The following is a 17,785-nucleotide window of genomic DNA, read 5'->3' on the forward strand; positions in this document are numbered from 1 at the left end:
ATTAATGAAATTAGATTTGCCTTAAGCATACTAGTAGGTGAAGCACAATCAAGAGCCTTTAAATATCTGATCATCAATATTCTTATGTGGCTATTTCCATATGGCTTTTCCCTGGAGTGGCTAGCACATTGGCTATATTATGGCATATAAATGATCCAGTATGAAAGTGTTTAAGTGAAGTGATCAACCATTTGGATGGCATACTAATGAAGGTGACAATATGGAAATTTATTTGAGGAGTTTGTAATGCATATTAAAAGAACCCAAAAGGTTTGGATTACAGGGTTGTTTTTTTTTTTTTTGTTTTTTAAAGGAGAAACGTGCCTTTTTTCTAGTCAGGAGTCTTAAGATAAATGATGCAAGTAGAAGGATTAAAACCTCTTCCAGAAAAAAAAGTGGAGCAGTTTCCAAAATACCCGGTAACTATGCCTAGGCATGCTACAGTAGTCAGATCCCTAGTTAATTGGGTGACACTTTATATTAAGGTTCCTTTTGTAGATGGTTTATACAGGGCTAATAAATGATTAATAGATGTAAGCATATTACAGGCATGAGTAATATGTATTATAGATAGGTATAAGTACACCACTACAAGATGTAATAGGTAGTTATAAACCATGATTGCAAGCAATCTATTGTCCTGCTAAACTCTAACTGATTAACCCTTTACTAAAAGATTATTTATTAACCCCTTATAAGCGATTTCTAAATTGAACCTTAATATAAAGCGAGGCCATTCATTTTATTTGGGAACTTTGCTATCTAACACGTCTACAGTAGTAAATAGAAAGACAATTGTTAATAAAGGATAGTAACTAGATTTAGACTGAAGAAGGTAATAGGGCATTTGAGCACACCAAGAATTTATTAATATGTACCAAGGTATCAGTACATTTGAATCCCAAATTAGAACTTTTAGCATGTGGTATCCCACCTGTAGGTATAGATGCCATCATACCACATAAAATGCCTGTTGGGACCAAGACAAATTAATTAAAGATTCTGTAAGCAAAACCAAAACATTAAACAAACCTTTGTTTAGAAAAAGAATCTCTGGGTATTATTCTTGGAATCAGGAAATTCCAGGTACTTCTGCATGGGAGGAAATTTTCATTGACAGCAGGCCAGAAGCTCCTTGTTAAAATTCTTGGCCTGAAGAGGAGTATGCTAATCTTTGTAACCTAGCAGCTGCTGAGATAGGCTCTGATGGTAGGATCTTATCTCTGATAAGTATAATCTATCTGAAAACATGGAAGTGCTGATGTATTATCCCAGTTGCAATTAGAGGTGGCAAATCCTTTAAAGCCAAGTCCAATTTTTAGAATATTTTTTTTTGGAAGAAGTTCCTATTTCTGCAAGAAGAATGCAGCAGCGACAAAGAGCCAGTTCTTAAATTAAATTAATTAAAACTGCATATTTCAGAGGGCGATGTGAATGTTTTGTATGGTGAGCACACACGGTGTGGAAAGATGAACTCAATAGAGTGACTCTATATAGTTGGGTTTCTGTGCGATGACAATGAAATCCTTGCAAGTCACATTGTTGGAAGAATTGCATGAAGGCCACACTAGAATAGCTAAAAAAGCTAAAGCTGTCACTGGAACTATTTTTTTAAAAGCCAAATTCGTATCAAGATATCAAGTTGGTGAGTGTACAATGTGATGTGTCACAACAGGCCCATAACGTGCCTGTTCCTAGATCCTGATATCTTTGGAAATATGCTTTGAACCCATGACACAAAATTCATGTCAACTTTGTAAAGATCAGTAAACCAACAAGATTTAAGCCTGACTGGGTATTCTTTCCTAAAGAATACTCTTGGAGACTGCAGGGTAGGAGACAGGAGAAAATGGAATAAAAGTGTCATTTAAAAAGTAATTGGCTCAGGGACATATCTTCTGACTGTAAAAGTAATGTTAAGAGATAAATATATCAGTAATTTACTGTGAAGTATAAAATATTATTAGACTCTGAAGCTTAAAAACACTATATCTGTGAATGAAATGTGAACAAATACTGTGCCTTTTCCGGATTCAGAGGATTTATTTCCCTTTATGTTCAAGGCAGAGGCTTGACAGTCTGTCGGTTTTGCCTTTATCAAGACACTGTTAGAGACAGTGCTTCCTAACTAAGGCCTTGTCTACACTACGAGAGTAGTTCGATTTTACTTGCATCGAATTTTTGTAATCGATATTGCAAAGTCGAACGTGTGTGTCCACACTAAGGACAGTAATTCGACTTTGTGCGTCCACACTAACGGTGATAGCGTCGACATTCGAAGCGGTGCACTGTGGTCAGCTATCCCACAGTTCCCGCAGTCCCCTCTGCCCATTGGAATTCTGGGTGTAGCCGGCAATGCCTTCTGGGTAACAAAATGAGTCGAGGGTGCTTTTGGGAAACTGTCGTCATCCGTCCATCACTCCCGCCCTCCCTCCCTGAAAGCGCCGGCGGGAAAACAGTTCGCGCGCTTTTCCAGTCATTGACAGCGCGGACGCCACTGTACTCCGAGCATGGAGCCCGCTGCGACCATCGCTGCAGTTGTGGCCGCTCTCAACGTCTCGCAGCTTATCATAAAGGTTTCCCTGAGGCAGATGCAGAAAAGTCAGGCAAGGAGGCTACGGCACCGCGGTGATGTCCTGAAGTCTGAGAGTAGCACAGACCTGTCAGAAAGCAGGCGACCCAGCGCCGAGGACATCACAGTGGCAATGGGTCATGTTGATGCCGTGGAACGGCGATTCTGGGCACGGGAAACAAGCACTGAGTGGTGGGACCGCATAGTACTGCAGGTCTGGGATGAATCCCAGTGGCTGCGAAACTTTCGCATGCGGAAGGGAACTTTCCTGGAACTTTGTGAGTTGCTGTCCCCTGCCCTGAAGCGCAGTGACACCCGGTTGCGAGCTGCACTGAGTGTACAGAAGCGAGTGGCCATAGCCCTGTGGAAGCTTGCAACGCCAGACAGCTACCGGTCAGTCGCGAACCAGTTTGGGGTGGGCAAATCTACCGTGGGGGTTGTTGTGATGCAAGTAGCGAAGGCAATCGTTGATGTACTGCTGCCAAAGGTAGTGACCCTGGGAAACGTGGAGGCGATCATAGATGGCTTCGCAGCGATGGGATTCCCAAACTGCGGTGGGGCCATAGATGGAACTCACATCCCTATCCTGGCACCGGACCACCAGGCCACCCAGTACATTAACCGAAAGGGATACTTTTCCATGGTGCTGCAAGCACTGGTGGACCACAGGGGACGTTTTACCAACATCTACGTGGGATGGCCGGGCAAGGTTCATGACGCTCGTGTTTTCAGGAACTCTGGTCTGTTTAGACGGCTGCAACAAGGTATTTACTTCCCGGACCACAAAATAACTGTTGGGGATGTGGAGATGCCTATAGTCATCCTCGGGGACCCAGCCTACCCGCTAATGCCCTGGCTCATGAAGCCCTATACTGGCGCCCTGGACACTGAAAAAGAACTCTTCAACTACCGGCTGAGCAAGTGCAGAATGGTGGTGGAGTGTGCTTTTGGCCGTCTCAAGGGGAGATGGAGAAGCTTACTGACTCGCTGTGATCTCAGCGAAACCAATATCCCCATTGTTATAGCAGCTTGCTGTGTGCTCCACAATCTCTGTGAGAGCAAGGGGGAGACCTTTATGGCGGGGTGGGAGGTTGAGGAAAATAGCCTGGCTGGTGATTACTCACAGCCAGACAGCCGGGCGATTAGAAGAGACCAGCGGGAAGCGCTGTGCATCCGGGAGGCTTTGAAAGCAAAGTTCCTGAGTGAGCAGGGTAACCTGTGATTTTATAGTTTGTGTACTGAGAAGCTAAACCTGCCCCCGTTTCTTTACCCAGGTAATGTTGACTATCCTATCCAGTTACATACCCCCTTCACCCCCCCTCCAACACACGTGTCGAAATAAAAATAGTTCTACTTTGTTAAAGCACACCGTTTTCTTTAATACTGTTTTAGCGGGAATTTTTTAAAACTGGGACGCAGACTGTGGTGCGGGGCGGGTCTAGTGTTGTGATGCGAATGCAGCTTCTAAACTCAAGGATTGACAGGCTCCGCTGCGGTGGGATGCTTGTTTCAACGGAGCCTGTCACCCCTCCTGATCGGGACTGTGTGTATGGGAGGTCTATTTGACTTTGTGGCAGGGGGAGGACGGTTACAGATCCCATGCTGTGTGGCTCTGTGATCCTGTCTAAGGACCGGCGCTTAAGATCTGTAACTGCCCTCCCCCGCCACAAAGTCACAGAGCAACCCACCCCCCCCAACATTACATCAAAACAACCTCCCAGACTAACCGGGGCAACTAGTCACTGCATCACTGCACTGTGTATGTGCCCTGCTGCTGTGCCTGCCCCCGACTATGTACCCTGCCAAAGGAGACTGTCCTGTCCAATTTCCAACCCCCTTTCCCCTCCTCCTCCAAAAGAACATGATTGAAACAGTAGTTAACAGAAACGAATTTTTTATTATCAACTACACATGGCATTGGGAGGTGAAACTTGGACGTGGGCTTGTGTCAGGCGGGAAGGAAAGAACTTTTCAAATTTTGGGAAATGAGAGCCTTCTGCTACTAGAGCTCTCTGCAGGGGTGGAGTGAGAGTTAGCAGGGACTCTGCCGCCTCTCCTTCTTTGCACTTTGGGTGAGGTGGGTATGGGACTTGGTGGCGGGGGAGGGCGGTTAGAGATGGACTGCAGCGGGGCTCTGTCCTCCTGCCTCCGTTCCTGCAGAACATCCACAAGGCGCCGGAGTGTGTCCGTTTGCTCCCTCAGTAGTCCAAGCAGCGTTAGAGTCGCCTGCTGGTCTTCCTGCCGCCACCTCTCCTCCCGATCCATGTTGGCTTGGTGCATTCGGGTCAAGTTCTCCCGCCACTGGGTCTGCTGTGCTGCCTGGGCTTGGGAAGAGGCCATAAGCTCAGAGAACATGTCCTCCCGTGTCCTCTTCTTCCTACGCCTAATCCGCGCTAGCCTCTGGGAGTGTGATTCCAGGCTAGGTTGTGAGACAGTCGCAGACGGGGCTGTGGAAATGGGAAAAAGGGAGTGAATTCCTCTGAAAGATAAATGTAGTTGTGAACAAAGAACATAGTCTTTCTCTGTGAACAAGACCATGCACAGCACCTTTCACATGCGCACTCAGCACAAGGTCGAATTCTCGGCCTTCGCATTCTGTGCCTGGGGTCTTGAACAGCACATTTGAGAAGCGAGGCAGCACAACGGAATTTCTGTTGCAGGCAGACATGGTAAGCCGTACACTTGTGGCAGTTTAAAACTTTTATATTACCACTGGCCTCATTTCACATTTAAATCAATGTCAGTCCCTGCTGCCAGCAATCCGGCAAGCGGGAACTCTGCCCCTGTCCCACCCCCTCGCGGCTGTCCCCGGGAACGATCCCTTTCGGCTGCCCCTCTCCCGCCTCCACCGCGTGGCTGCAAACCAGCGGTGACAGTTCTGTAAAGGAACGGGAAAGCAGTCCCAACACTAACATTCCCCTACCTAATTAAAAGCAGGTCACCATGGCCGACATCACCCTGATGAGGATCTCCGAGAGCGACAAAGAGAGAATGCTCCGGGAAAGCCTCCAAAGACCAGGGCCGTATGCCGCCCTGCTGTGCAGAGCAATGATCCCCGAGTACCTGATAATCTCGTGGCGCGGCAACGTGTCGTACTTCGGAGGACCCAATAAGGCCGCTCTCCCCAAGAACCTCATGCAACGGCTTTCAAGTTACCTCCAGGAGAGCTTCATCGAGATGTCCCAGGAGGATTACTGCTCTATCCCCGCACATATAGACCGCATTTTACTGTAGCTGCAGTAGCAGGGAATACACAGTAGAGCGGCTTGTGCAGGACAATCACTGAAAACCGGACATTGCTAGATTTCTTTTCAAAACTTGCACTGCCCCTTACTAAACCGTTAAGCGCCTAGGGCACACTAATCATGAACAACCCATTCTTTTAATTGTTAATATTCCTGTTTTGTTAAAAATAAATGTTTAGATGTTTACAACACTTACTGGCTGATCCTTCACCAGATTCTGTGTCCGGGGTAATGGCTGGGGACGCTTCGTAGGGGATCTCTGTAAGGGTGATGAAGAGATCCTGGCTGTCGGGGAAATCAGCGTTGTGAGAGCTGCCAACTGCCTCGCCCTCCTCATCTCCTTCCTCATCTTCCCCGTCCCCTAACATGTCTGAGGAACCGGCCGTGGACAGTATCCCATCCTCAGAGTCCACGGTCACTGGTGGGGTAGTGGTGGCGGCAGCACCGAGGATGGAATGCAGTGCCTCGTAGAAACGGGATGTCTGGGGATGGGATCCGGAGCGTCCGTTTGCCTCTTTGGTCTTCTGGTAGCCTTGTCTCAGCTCCTTGATTTTCACGCGGCACTGCGTTGCATCCCGGCTGTATCCTCTCTCTGCCATGTCTTTAGAGATCTTCTCGTAGATCTTTGCATTCCTTCTTTTGGATCGCAGCTCGGAAAGCACGGACTCATCGCCCCACACAGCGATGAGATCCAAGACTTCACGATCAGTCCATGCTGGGGCTCTCTTTCTATTCACAGACTGCATGGCCATCACTGCTGGAGAGCTCTGCATCGTTGCCAGTGCTGCTGTGCTCGCCACGATGTCCAGACAGGAAATGAGATTCAAACTGGCCAGACAGGAAAAGGAATTCAAATTCAAATTTTCCCGGGGCTTTTCCTGTGTGGCTGGTCAGAGCATCCGAGCTCGCACTGCTGTCCAGAGCGTCAACAGAGTGGTGCACTGTGGGATAGCTCCCGGAGCTATTAGCGTCGATTTCCATCCACACCTAGCCTAATTCGACATGGCCATGTCGAATTTAGCGCTACTCCCCTCGTCGGGGAGGAGTACAGAAGTCGAATTAAAGAGACCTCTATGTCGAACTAAATAGCATCGCAGTGTGGACGGGTGCAGGGTTAATTCGATTTAACGGCGCTAACTTCGACATAAACGCCTAGTGTAGACCAGGCCTGAGAGATTTGGATAGAAGTAGCGTGAAATCACCTGAAAAGTTTGAATTATAATGAGAAAAAATATACTAACTTCATTTTTGGGATATATATGCTTTGCACTGTTTTATTTATCCAGTAACTGGAGGGTTAATTATCTCAATGCATGCACATAGTTACATAAGCCTGTATGAGTTATATTGGTTAGAAATGGTGACAGGTTTCAGTGGTAGCCATGTTAGTCTTAACAGCAAAAAAACCGAGGAGTCCTTGTGGCACCTTAGAGACTAACAAATTTTCTTGGGCATAAGCTTCCGTGGGCTAGAACCCACTTCATCAGATGTATGAAGTGAAAAATACAGGAGCAGGTATAAATACATGAAAGGATGTGGGTTGCTTTACCAACGAGATAAATCAATTAACAGCAGGATACCAAGGGAGGAAAAATAGCTTTTGAAGTGGTAAGAGAGTGGCCCATTACAGACAGTTGACAAGAAGGTGTGAGTAACAGTAGGGAGAAATTAGAATTGGGGAAATTAAGTTTAGGTTTTGTAATGACCCAACCACTCCCAGTCTTTATTCAGGCCTAATCTGACGGTATCCAGTTTGCAAATTAATTCCAGTTCTGCCGCTTCATGTTGGAGTCTGTTTTTTGAAGTTTTTTTGTTGAAGAATTGCCACTTTGAGGTCTGTTATTGAGTGTTTTTGAACTACTGGTTTTTGAATGTTATGATTCCTGATGTCAGATTTGTGTCCATTTATTCTTTTGCGTAGAGACTGTCTGGTTTGGCCAAGGTACATGGCAGAGGGGCATTGCTGGCACATTATGGCATATATCACATTGGTAGATGTGCAAACGAATGAGCCCCGGATGGCATGGCTGATGTGGTTAGGTCCTATGATGGTGTCCCTTGAAAAGATATGTTGACAGAGTTGGCACCGGGGTTTGTAGCAGGGTTTGGCTCCTGGGTTGGTGTTTTTGTTGTGTGTTGTGTAGTTGCTGGTGAGTATTTGCTTCAGGTTGGGGGGCTGTCTGTAATCGAGGACTGGCCTGTCTCCCAAGATCTGTGAGAGTGAGGGATTGTCCTTCAGGATAGGTTGTAGATCCTGGATACCAGCATATTATGCCTGAATAAAGACCGGGAGTGGTCGGGTCATTACAAAACCTAAACTTAATTTCCCCAATTCTAATTTCTCTCTACTGTTACTCACACCTTCTTGTGAACTGTCTGTAATGGGCCACTCTCTTACCACTCCAAAAGTTATTTGTCCTCCCTTGGTATCCTGCTGTTAATTGATTTATCTCGCTAGACTGACCTAACACTTGGTAAAGCACCCCCCATCCTTTCATGTATTTATACTTGCTCCTGTATTTTTCACTTCATACATTTTATGAAGTGGGTTCTAGCCCACAAAAGCTTATGCCCAAATAAATTTGTTAGTCTCTAAGGTGCCACAAGGACTCGTTGTTTTTTTTATTGGTTAGAAATGTTTGGAACCAATAAGAGGTGATATTACTTTGTAACTAATATTCTTGCCACTACCAGGTTTAACTAAAATAGCACAAAAGAGATGTTTTCTGATGAGCTGTCTGGAAACTGATGAGACTGTTGTTTTGGTTTGGAAGCCTTTTTCTCGATAGCTTAAGCATTTGTTAAAGAGATCTAGTTGGGTCACTCATGATTCTTTGATGTAGAACACCAGCATCTCTTAACTCAAAGTACTTGACTCTCAGTGGAGAAAGTTGCAAGGAAGATGGAGTTCAATGGAAATGAGTCAACAATCTAACACATCACTTTGTAGACATTCGCTGCTACAAGAATGGATTCCAGTTGTATCATTTCTTGCTTCCATTACAGTCTTTGCCACAATAATGAGGAATGAATCATTCCCTGAAACAAAGATTGCAGTGACAAATGTTAATGACAAGTGTCAATGACACAGGAGTATTCCATTCCTAGGAGAGTAAGGTTGTAATTAAACCTGAATAAAACAGAACTTTCATTCATTCGATTCTCAAATTCATCACTGTAAATTAGTTTATATTATTACAGCACATTTTATCCAGAAGTACCCTCAAAGCACTTCATAAATAACATACAGAGACGTGTACTATACACTCAGCAACTTTGAGTGAAAAAGCACAACTATCCTGCTTTATAATGGTAACTTCACATACTAATAGAAGAAGCAAGTCTGAAAGCAAAATGTAGGCTAAAGATTCCTCTTTTGGCGCTCACTGGATTTTTGCCTGTACATGGCCTGCAGTACTGAGCTCTTAGGTCAAAGTGTGCACTAAAAAAGTGTCTTTGCTTTTCTAACGTCTTGCAGAGTACAACACCAGTCAGCTATTTTATAGATGATCTATCTGTGAACATGCAGCAAGGAAGATAGATCAAATGGTAATAAGTTGTTATGGTGATGTCAAGTCTAATTCCAGAAAATCACTACCGTCGTCTTCTTGCAAGTTAATGAAAGTTGCCTCCAGGTTAGGGGAGTTCACCTTATCTGCTTTTTTCTTTTCTACAGCCTTACATCCATCATCTTTTCCTTCATTTTTGGCATGAACATACCATCCATGATCTCTTTGGAGACAAACGTAATCCATAGTAGGGGACAATCCTATATCAACAGGGAGATGGACTAGATAATATAATATTCACCCCACACCCCACACCTATAATTTCATGACACCAGCTCTTTTTCCAATCAGTTTCAATGTTACTCCATGAAGAAGCCAGTACTTTAGGCCAACAGGGCTATTTAACCTCATATTGCAATCTATCGTCTCCACAAAGCATCAGAACTTTGCTTGGATGAGAGCATGCAACAATCCCAAATAAAACTTTCCTAGTGTCATTGTCCCATTTCACCCAGGACATCATACTTCTGGTTATGTTTTATAATAAATGTAAATATGTGTTGAATCATTCTATGGTTTGGTTACCTTCCAGTGATTGCTGTTGACAACACTTTTAGCCCATGGCAGAACAGGTAGTTTCTTCCTAATGCAGCACAGAAATCAGATGAAATAAATAATCAGATAGTTGCTTTTTCCTATTAAAATTAAGAAAAAGCTGGAAAATTTAGATTTTTTTTCAAAAGCTGTTTTTCCAAGTACCTTTTTATTTCTCTATTTTTATATTTCCTATGTGATGACACTTATTTGGCACTGCACTGATCTAACCTAATCTAGGTGATAATGGGTCTTCCTATGGTTATTTTTTTAAGAACAAATGGTTGCAGTTTAGCAACAACAATGATAGTTATGTTTTCAAACACAATTCCATTTTCTCTGTGAAAATATTTGGATTAGCATTTGCAGTCTGTAGAGACTGATATTTAAATGAAACTGGTGCCAGCCTTGGGGGTAGCTGGTCTTTGATATTACCAAGAACAACAGTAGCCATTGGTTTGATATAAACAAAATTCAAATTTTCTTTTCTAAAACTACTTGTAAGTGCAGAGATGTTTTATTTGCAATTTTATTTTAAAAGCTTGATTGCCAATAAATTAATGGGGATAGGTAATTTGCAATGCATTTCCTGATACAGGAACTCATGTAGTCATACTGGTAAAAAAGCTTGAATGCATAATCATGAAATACTTTTGTTATGAGTCCAGTGCCAACTGACAGAAGAAAGGGTGATTTAAAATGTTTGCCTTTAGATTGCAAGCTTAGTCACTGACCATTCACCTTTGGAGTATGCTTGAAATCCAACCTTGAGCCAGGTGACTAAAATAATTCATTTCAAAGGTCCTAAACAAGCTGAATTTGTTAGTTTCAATCTACATTTTGGTGGACAGTGGGAGGCAGCTGAGGTCTGTTCATATGATATCTAAAAGGAAGCTATCCAGGAGACCACTGTGTTATCAAACATGATAGAACTGGGAGAAAGAAGGGAAGGGGAAGTAAGAATCTTAATATATGGTTCTACTCTGAAAAGAGACTCAAATATGGAGCATTCTATGTTTATTATGCCTTGGATTCTATATCAGATTTGCTCAGTTATCAACTACAGGGGTTGCTGAGATAGAAGTAACTGTGGGCATAATATGGCAGGGCGCATCTTGGTGAAGACACCTGAGAACTTAGGAATCTAGTTTGACCTTGGGGTCCAAAATTATGTTTGCAGGGTTGTCAGGGGAAAAAAAAATCAAGGACTGAGCAGAATCGTTGAGACATATACATGGAATCCTATTTTTTATAATCACTTTTCAGGGCTAGAAGGAATCATACCTTGGGGGGCAGGGTTATCCCCCAACTGGCTAATGCAGGGTTTTTTCCTCTGAAGCCACTGGTGCTAGCTGTGGTCACTGACAGGACATTGGACTAGATAGATCTCTGATCTGATCATGTATGACAGTTCCTATGATTTGAAGGAGAGGGTCATGTCTTGTGGATTAAGTCAGGGAGGGCATTCCATGCACGTATTTAAGAAGAATGGGAGAATCTGTGTCACTTACTGTCCATATTCTTCAAAAGTGATATTGTTTCTGCAGAGTTCTAGTCTCTTTTCAAAACTATTATTTAAAACAATAACTCACATTAATGGGTCCTATAAAGTGTATTTTCTTTCTCTGTTTGTTTCTTTGGTATCAACAGAGGTGGAAAAAAACCCAAGAGCAGTGGTTTTCAACCAGGGGTCCGGGGCCCCCTAAGGGGCCTTGAGCAAGTTTCAGGGAGGCCTCCAAGCAGGGCCAGCATTAGACTTGCTGGGGCCCAGGGCAGAAAGCCGAAGCCCAGGTCCCTGAGCCCCGCTACCTGGGGCTGAAGCTGAAGCCTGAGCAATGTAACTTCGTGGAGGTCCCTGTGACATGGGGCCCCAGGCAATTGCCCTGCTTGCTACCCCCTAATGCCAGCCTGGTTTTGGTATGCAGAAATCCAGTTATTGTGGCACAGGTGGGCTGTGGAGTTTTTATAGCATGTTTCGGGGGTGGGGGTGGGGGGGAGCTCAGAAAGAAAAAGGTCGAGAACCTCTGATTTAGAGCATAGTAGTCCAATGTGGTATTTTTCATCATCACAAGGAAATCAGACATAGGATAGTCTAAAAAAAACTGTTTCACTACATTCCTCTCAACTTTGCTCTTCAGAATTCTTCTGTGTCCTACTGGGTATTTTTCTCTTTCTTTTTTTCTATACAGTGCTGATCAATAAAATATACAAAGGCTCTTCTTCCCCAATGACATCAACGTCAGCGGGAAACAGACTAACATTTGAATCCTACTCAGTTTTCCTGGGCTGACAGCAACATGGGGTAGCGTGACTGTGCAATGATTTTAATTTCTTTACTTGTTTATCTCATGCAAATACAAAGCATGTTTGGAAAACAGTTATTATGGAATGGTGACTTTTCCATAACACTGCTCTACAGCCAAAATGCTTCTGTAATAAATGTAGTCAAACTTTACTAATTCTGGGTCACTGAGAACGAAAATGATGCTTAAAATTGTTGATTGGCTCTAGTTTTCAAGATATGCTATTGGGTCAGTATATACGACCCTTGACTTGGGAATGGCGGAGGATAAGTGAGTTATAAAGGGAAGGGATCTCAATTTAAACCAGAAATGACTAAAATACATTTTTGACTGGATCTATGAATAAATCTATGACTGGGTTTGGACAGTACTTGCTTTTTAGGCAAAACAACGAATGATGCAATCTGAAACTAGTATTGCGTCATACATGATATGAATTGCATCATGTTATTCCTAGAAGTCATGGATAATGCAATCATAACGAAGCTTACATCACTCTGCTGAACAAATTGCCCTATATCAGCTCTAGAAATCATACAGTGTCGTGCTCTCTTATTTGTCAGTGTTTGATTTTTGCAAAGGGACACATTTCTGTTTAGCCAAAGTGAGCACAGATGCCTCGTACTTGTGTGAACAGTGCAGATAACTTCTGCTATGTTTGTGGTGAAGTGACTTTTGCATCACAAAAGCACAGTATAACCACTATGGTTAAGAAAGCCTATCACCTTTATTTTGGCTGCAAAATTGGAGATCAGGACAAGAAGTGGGCCCCACACATATGCTGCCACACTTATGCAACAAATCTTTGCCAGTGGTTGAACAGGAAAAGGAAATCTATGCCTTTTGCAGTGCCAATGATTTGGAGAGAGCCAACAGATCATACCAGCAATTGTTACTTCTGCATGGTGCCTCCAGTTGGGAAAGATGTGTTAAAGAAGAAAAAGTGGACTGTGCATTATCCAAACATTCCATCAGCTATACGCCCAGTACCCCATGGAGAAGGACTGCCGGTTCCTGATGCACCAGAATCATTCTCACTTGAGTCAGACGAGGAAGAGGAAGAGGATGAAACTTCTGGTCCTGAACCATCAATGTCACAGGACCCACATTTTCTCCCATCCCCCTCCTCTGAACCACACCTCATAACACAAGGTGAACTGAATGACCTTGTCAGGGATTTGGAACTACCCAAGAGTAAGGCAGACTAGAGCAGTGGAATCTCCTGGCAGGTGATGTTAGGGTTTCCATGTTCCGTGACCATCAAAAGGATCTTGTCCCATTCTTCTTCATGGAAGGTGATCTTGTAACCTGCAACAACATCGATGGTGTGATGGCAGCCCTCAACATCGTTCACGATCCAGATGAGTGGAGACTGTTCATTGATTCATCAAAGACGAGTCTTGAAGCTGTTTTACTGCATAATGGCAATGTTTTGCCATCAATTCCAGTTGGTCATGCAGTCCATATGAAGGAAACCTATGACAACATGAAACAACTTTTGAGGTGCATAAACTATGACCAACATCAGTGGCAGCTTTGTGGCGATTTGAAGGTTGTTGCTCTCTTGCTTGGTCTGCAGACTGGATACACAAAATACTGCTGTTTTCTCTGTGAATGGGATAGTCGTGCAAGAGATTCCCACTACATCAAGAAAGATTGGCCACTCCGACAGTCATTGGAGCCTGGGAGGAAAAGTGTTCAGCATCCATCACTTGTTGAATCAAGGAAGATTTTGTTACCACCCTTACACATCAAGCTGGGTCTGATGAAGAACATTGTCAAGGCCATTGACAAAACACAAGCAGCTTTCAAGTACCTCCATGGAAAATTTCCAAGGTTAAGTGAAGCTAAGATAAAGGAAGGTGCCTTTGTTGGTCCTCAGATTCGTGAACTTCTTCGAGATGATGCATTTGACCATGCACTGCGTGGCAAGGAAAAGTCGGCATGGAAAGCCTTCCAGTTAGTGGCAATAAAATTTCTCGGAAACAACAAAGCAGACAACTACAGGTTGTTGGTGGAAAACCTCCTCAAGGCATACAAAAGCCTTGGTTGCAACATGTCACTAAAGATACATTTTTTGCACTCTCATCTAGATTTTTTTCCACCGAACTGCGGAGCAGTGAGCGATGAGCACGGCGAGCGATTTCACCAGGACATTGCAACAATGGAGAAACGCTATCAGGGCAAATGGAGCCCATCAATGCTTGCAGACTATTGCTGGACAGTGACAAGAGATGCTCCATTTAATGTATACAAGAGACAAGCCAAGAAGCGCCGAGTAGACACTGAATAGGACTAAACTATGTACATAATAGTTTTTTGCCTTTTGTTTCATAATCAATTTTATTTATATAACCCTTTTGCTGATTTTTAAAGTGTTACATAAACAGGACAGGTGAAATATTATCATGTAAAGCAACACATGAAAAGACCTAGGTTTACAATTTATGATTAAAACTCTACTATTTACACAATATACATAGCCATAAAATGTAAAAACTTAAATATCTTAGAAACAGTAGCCAATCAGTTGTTTTAATTGTCATATTTGAATTCAGCACATCAAAATACATAATAAATAGCACATTTTATCTCTGAAGCAGACGACTTCTCAAAAATTGTAGACCAGTGTAATCAAGAGCAAAGGGATGGCTGATATCCAAGGGTAACAAATGTAAGATTAGGGTTTTGTTTTTTTTTAAACCCTAGTCAACTATGTATAAGAAAACGCTGGAACTCAGCATGAAGGCCAAGAATCAAAGCCATCATATGACTGCATTTGCCATGAAAAAGTTACAAGGGATACCAATCTTCACATTTAGGCTCATATGGAGGTCATCAGCTAGAATCAGGAAGAAATCTATTTGCCCTTCAGAAACAGACCATTTATTATCAAGGTAGGATTATTTATTGGATGCAATTCTTGTGTTATGTCCCAAAGTAGAAAATTCTACACCTTAGAAAGCACCTCTTGCATGGTAACTACCAAGCATATGTTTCTTCTATCAGTAGTATTCTGGGCGTCCTCAAGTACAAGTGAACAACGGTCCTGCTTGTTTAGCTGTCTTCTGTTCCTAGGGTAAGATTGGCTCCCAGGGGTGGTGGTGGGAGTAATGATGCCACATGACCTTGGCGTAGATGGTTAGCAGTTTGCCAGCCATTTTCTATTTGAAACGGAATATTCACCTGCAATCAATGTGGTTGACTGTTCAGAATTCTTGTTGTAATATTTCTTCTGTACAAGTCTTCTGCCATATTAGTTCTTTTCCAACTACGTCGGGGTAATGGCCTTTAGCTCAAGAAGATAGTTAGATGCTGATGTCCTTTCCCCCCAGTTTACCATGGAATTTCAATTTAAACTGTGTTACTAATTACTACACACTGTTTTGCAACAGCTCCCTTTTAGAAAAGAGAGATTTAGTAGTAGTCCACTGATCAGAGATAATCTTTCCTGGTTAATTCAACTAGATCTTTGCCAACCATGGAGAAAAGGTAATCATCTAGTTTCAGTGCTCTTCCAAGATGTTTCATGCAGATTTCACAGTTATCTTTGATAGCAGCATTTCATGCCTGGCCAGAAATGGACATCTCAGGTTCTCTTCATACACTTCTCAAAGGATAGAGGGGTCTTGTATACAAAGCTTAGCATTTCTGACATCATGCTGTGTAGTACTATAAACAGGATGTCCTTCATACAGAATATGCAACAGTTTAATCTCTATGGTTCAGATCCACAAAAGCACTTGGACACCTAAGTCCCAGTGGTAGGTGCCACTGCGATCCACAAAATTGCCACTTGGCTGCCTGCTAATCCTGTAGACACTCCCCAACTTACTCAGTGCCTACATTTTCAGGGTCAAAGTTCACTAGGTGACTAAGTTTCTGTCTCTGGGCATGTTCACTGCTGCCTTACCCTAGGCTTCCAGATGCCCATCTCATGCCTAAGTCCCAGTGCAATCCACAAACTGGGAAAAGATAGGTGCAAGAGTGCCTATCTCACCTGTGGTGCCTAATCCAGTAGGCATACTCAGAGGCCACCCAGTGGATCAGGTCCCATTCAAATTCTGTCTGGAGGAGCAGGTAGTGGTGTCCACCTTATAACTTTTAGCCCAATGGTTAGAGCACTCACTTGGGATATGGGAGATTAGGTTCAATTCCTCCCTCAGGCAGATGGGGAGAAAAGGTTTGAACAGGGATCTCCTACACCCCTCGGGAGAGTGCTCTAACTACTGAGCTATGGGATATTCAGCTCCCTCAGTCCTTCCTGTTGAAGCTGTTCCACTTTGGTTAAATAAAGAGTCATTGGCGCAGGGAGACTGGACCTTGGTCTGTCACCTCTCCCAGGTGTCATTCTTCCTCTCTCTGGTCCAATTTGAACAAATGCCTGTACTTTTCTTGGTTATGGTCAAACCCCTCCAAACCTAATTGTCAAACTTTGTGTACTCTCTCACGGCATTGCCATTGTTTTTACCCCAAATCAACAGATCCTCAGGTATTACTTCCAGATCCTCGAAGGTCTAGAGCACGATACTTTGATACACTTCCTGTTCAAGGCAATCCCAAAGGGAAGTTGCTCAAACATATCTACCACAGGGAGAGTTGAAGGTATACAGTTTTATACTTTCAGTATGAAATTGGACCTGCCAAAACTCTTGGCATACATCCCAAACTTAAACAACTCTTGCATTTTGAAGCAGAGACATGATCTTATTTTACCATCTGGCTAAGTTCAGATTTAACTCTCTCTCCCATTACTAATAGGACTTTATCAGTTGTGGCACCAAAAATATGTGTACCATATATTTATATCAATGTAATTATTTTATCTGTAATCAACCCACACTGTATTGTTTTGCCTCCTGTTCAGGTAAGTTATACCTCTGTTTGATCACAGGCATGTGCACTCTGCTCTTCAACTCAAATACACTTGTCTTTCCCTTCCATTATTCTAAACTCTGAGTGAAACCTGTCCTTATGTAGGCATTCTCATTTTATACCAGCTACGCAAACCAAGCTTAGTTTTAACATTGGGTGGTCACTAATCTTTTTGTGTGTATGCATTCTGGGGTTACAGTGCACCCTGCTCCAGTATCTAATCCAATGTCACAAAACAAACCTGTTGTAGAAACTTGATTTGTAAATGTATTTAGAGACTCAAAGAACTGTTTCTGCCTTATCATTTTATCCTCAAAGTGTATGTTTGTGAATCTATCTTGCTGATAAAGCATCACACTTCTGCAAATTGAATATGAGCCAACAATGTGATGCAGTTGCGAAAAAAGACATTTGGGACATATTAACAGGAGTGTATACAAAACACAAGAGGTAATTGTTTCTCTCTACATACTCCTAGTGAGGCCTCAGGTGGAGTATTGTGTCCAGTTTTGGGCACCACACTTTAAGAAAGATGTGAACACATTAGAAAGTCCAGAGGAGAGCAACAAAAATGATAAGAGGTTTGGAAAATCTGACCTATGAGGAAGGGTTGAAAGATTTTGGCATTTTTAGTCTAAAGAGATTAGAAGAATGAGGAGGACCCTGGTAACTGTCTTCAAATATATA

The 17,785-nt window shown here is 43.0% G+C and overlaps 2 protein-coding genes across 12 annotated transcripts in view; one reads left to right on the plus strand and one right to left on the minus strand.

Annotated features, from left to right (window-relative positions):
* Positions 1-17,785, plus strand: part of WNT7A (Wnt family member 7A) — a 130,423-nt gene that overhangs the window by 99,540 nt on the left and 13,098 nt on the right. The gene's annotated exons all lie outside the window — the stretch shown is intronic.
* On the minus strand, positions 4,450-6,991 carry LOC135972606 (uncharacterized). Its single transcript, XM_065551180.1, has 2 exons — positions 6,014-6,991; positions 4,450-5,019 (listed from the first exon to the last, which is right to left on the minus strand). Exons 1-2 carry the CDS (start codon positions 6,588-6,590, stop codon positions 4,544-4,546), a joined length of 1,053 nt encoding a protein of 350 aa, XP_065407252.1. The 5' UTR covers positions 6,591-6,991; the 3' UTR covers positions 4,450-4,543.

The sequence above is a fragment of the Chrysemys picta genome, chromosome 7, assembly GCF_011386835.1.
Source record: "Chrysemys picta bellii isolate R12L10 chromosome 7, ASM1138683v2, whole genome shotgun sequence".
In the NCBI taxonomy this organism is placed as follows: Eukaryota; Metazoa; Chordata; order Testudines; family Emydidae; genus Chrysemys; species Chrysemys picta.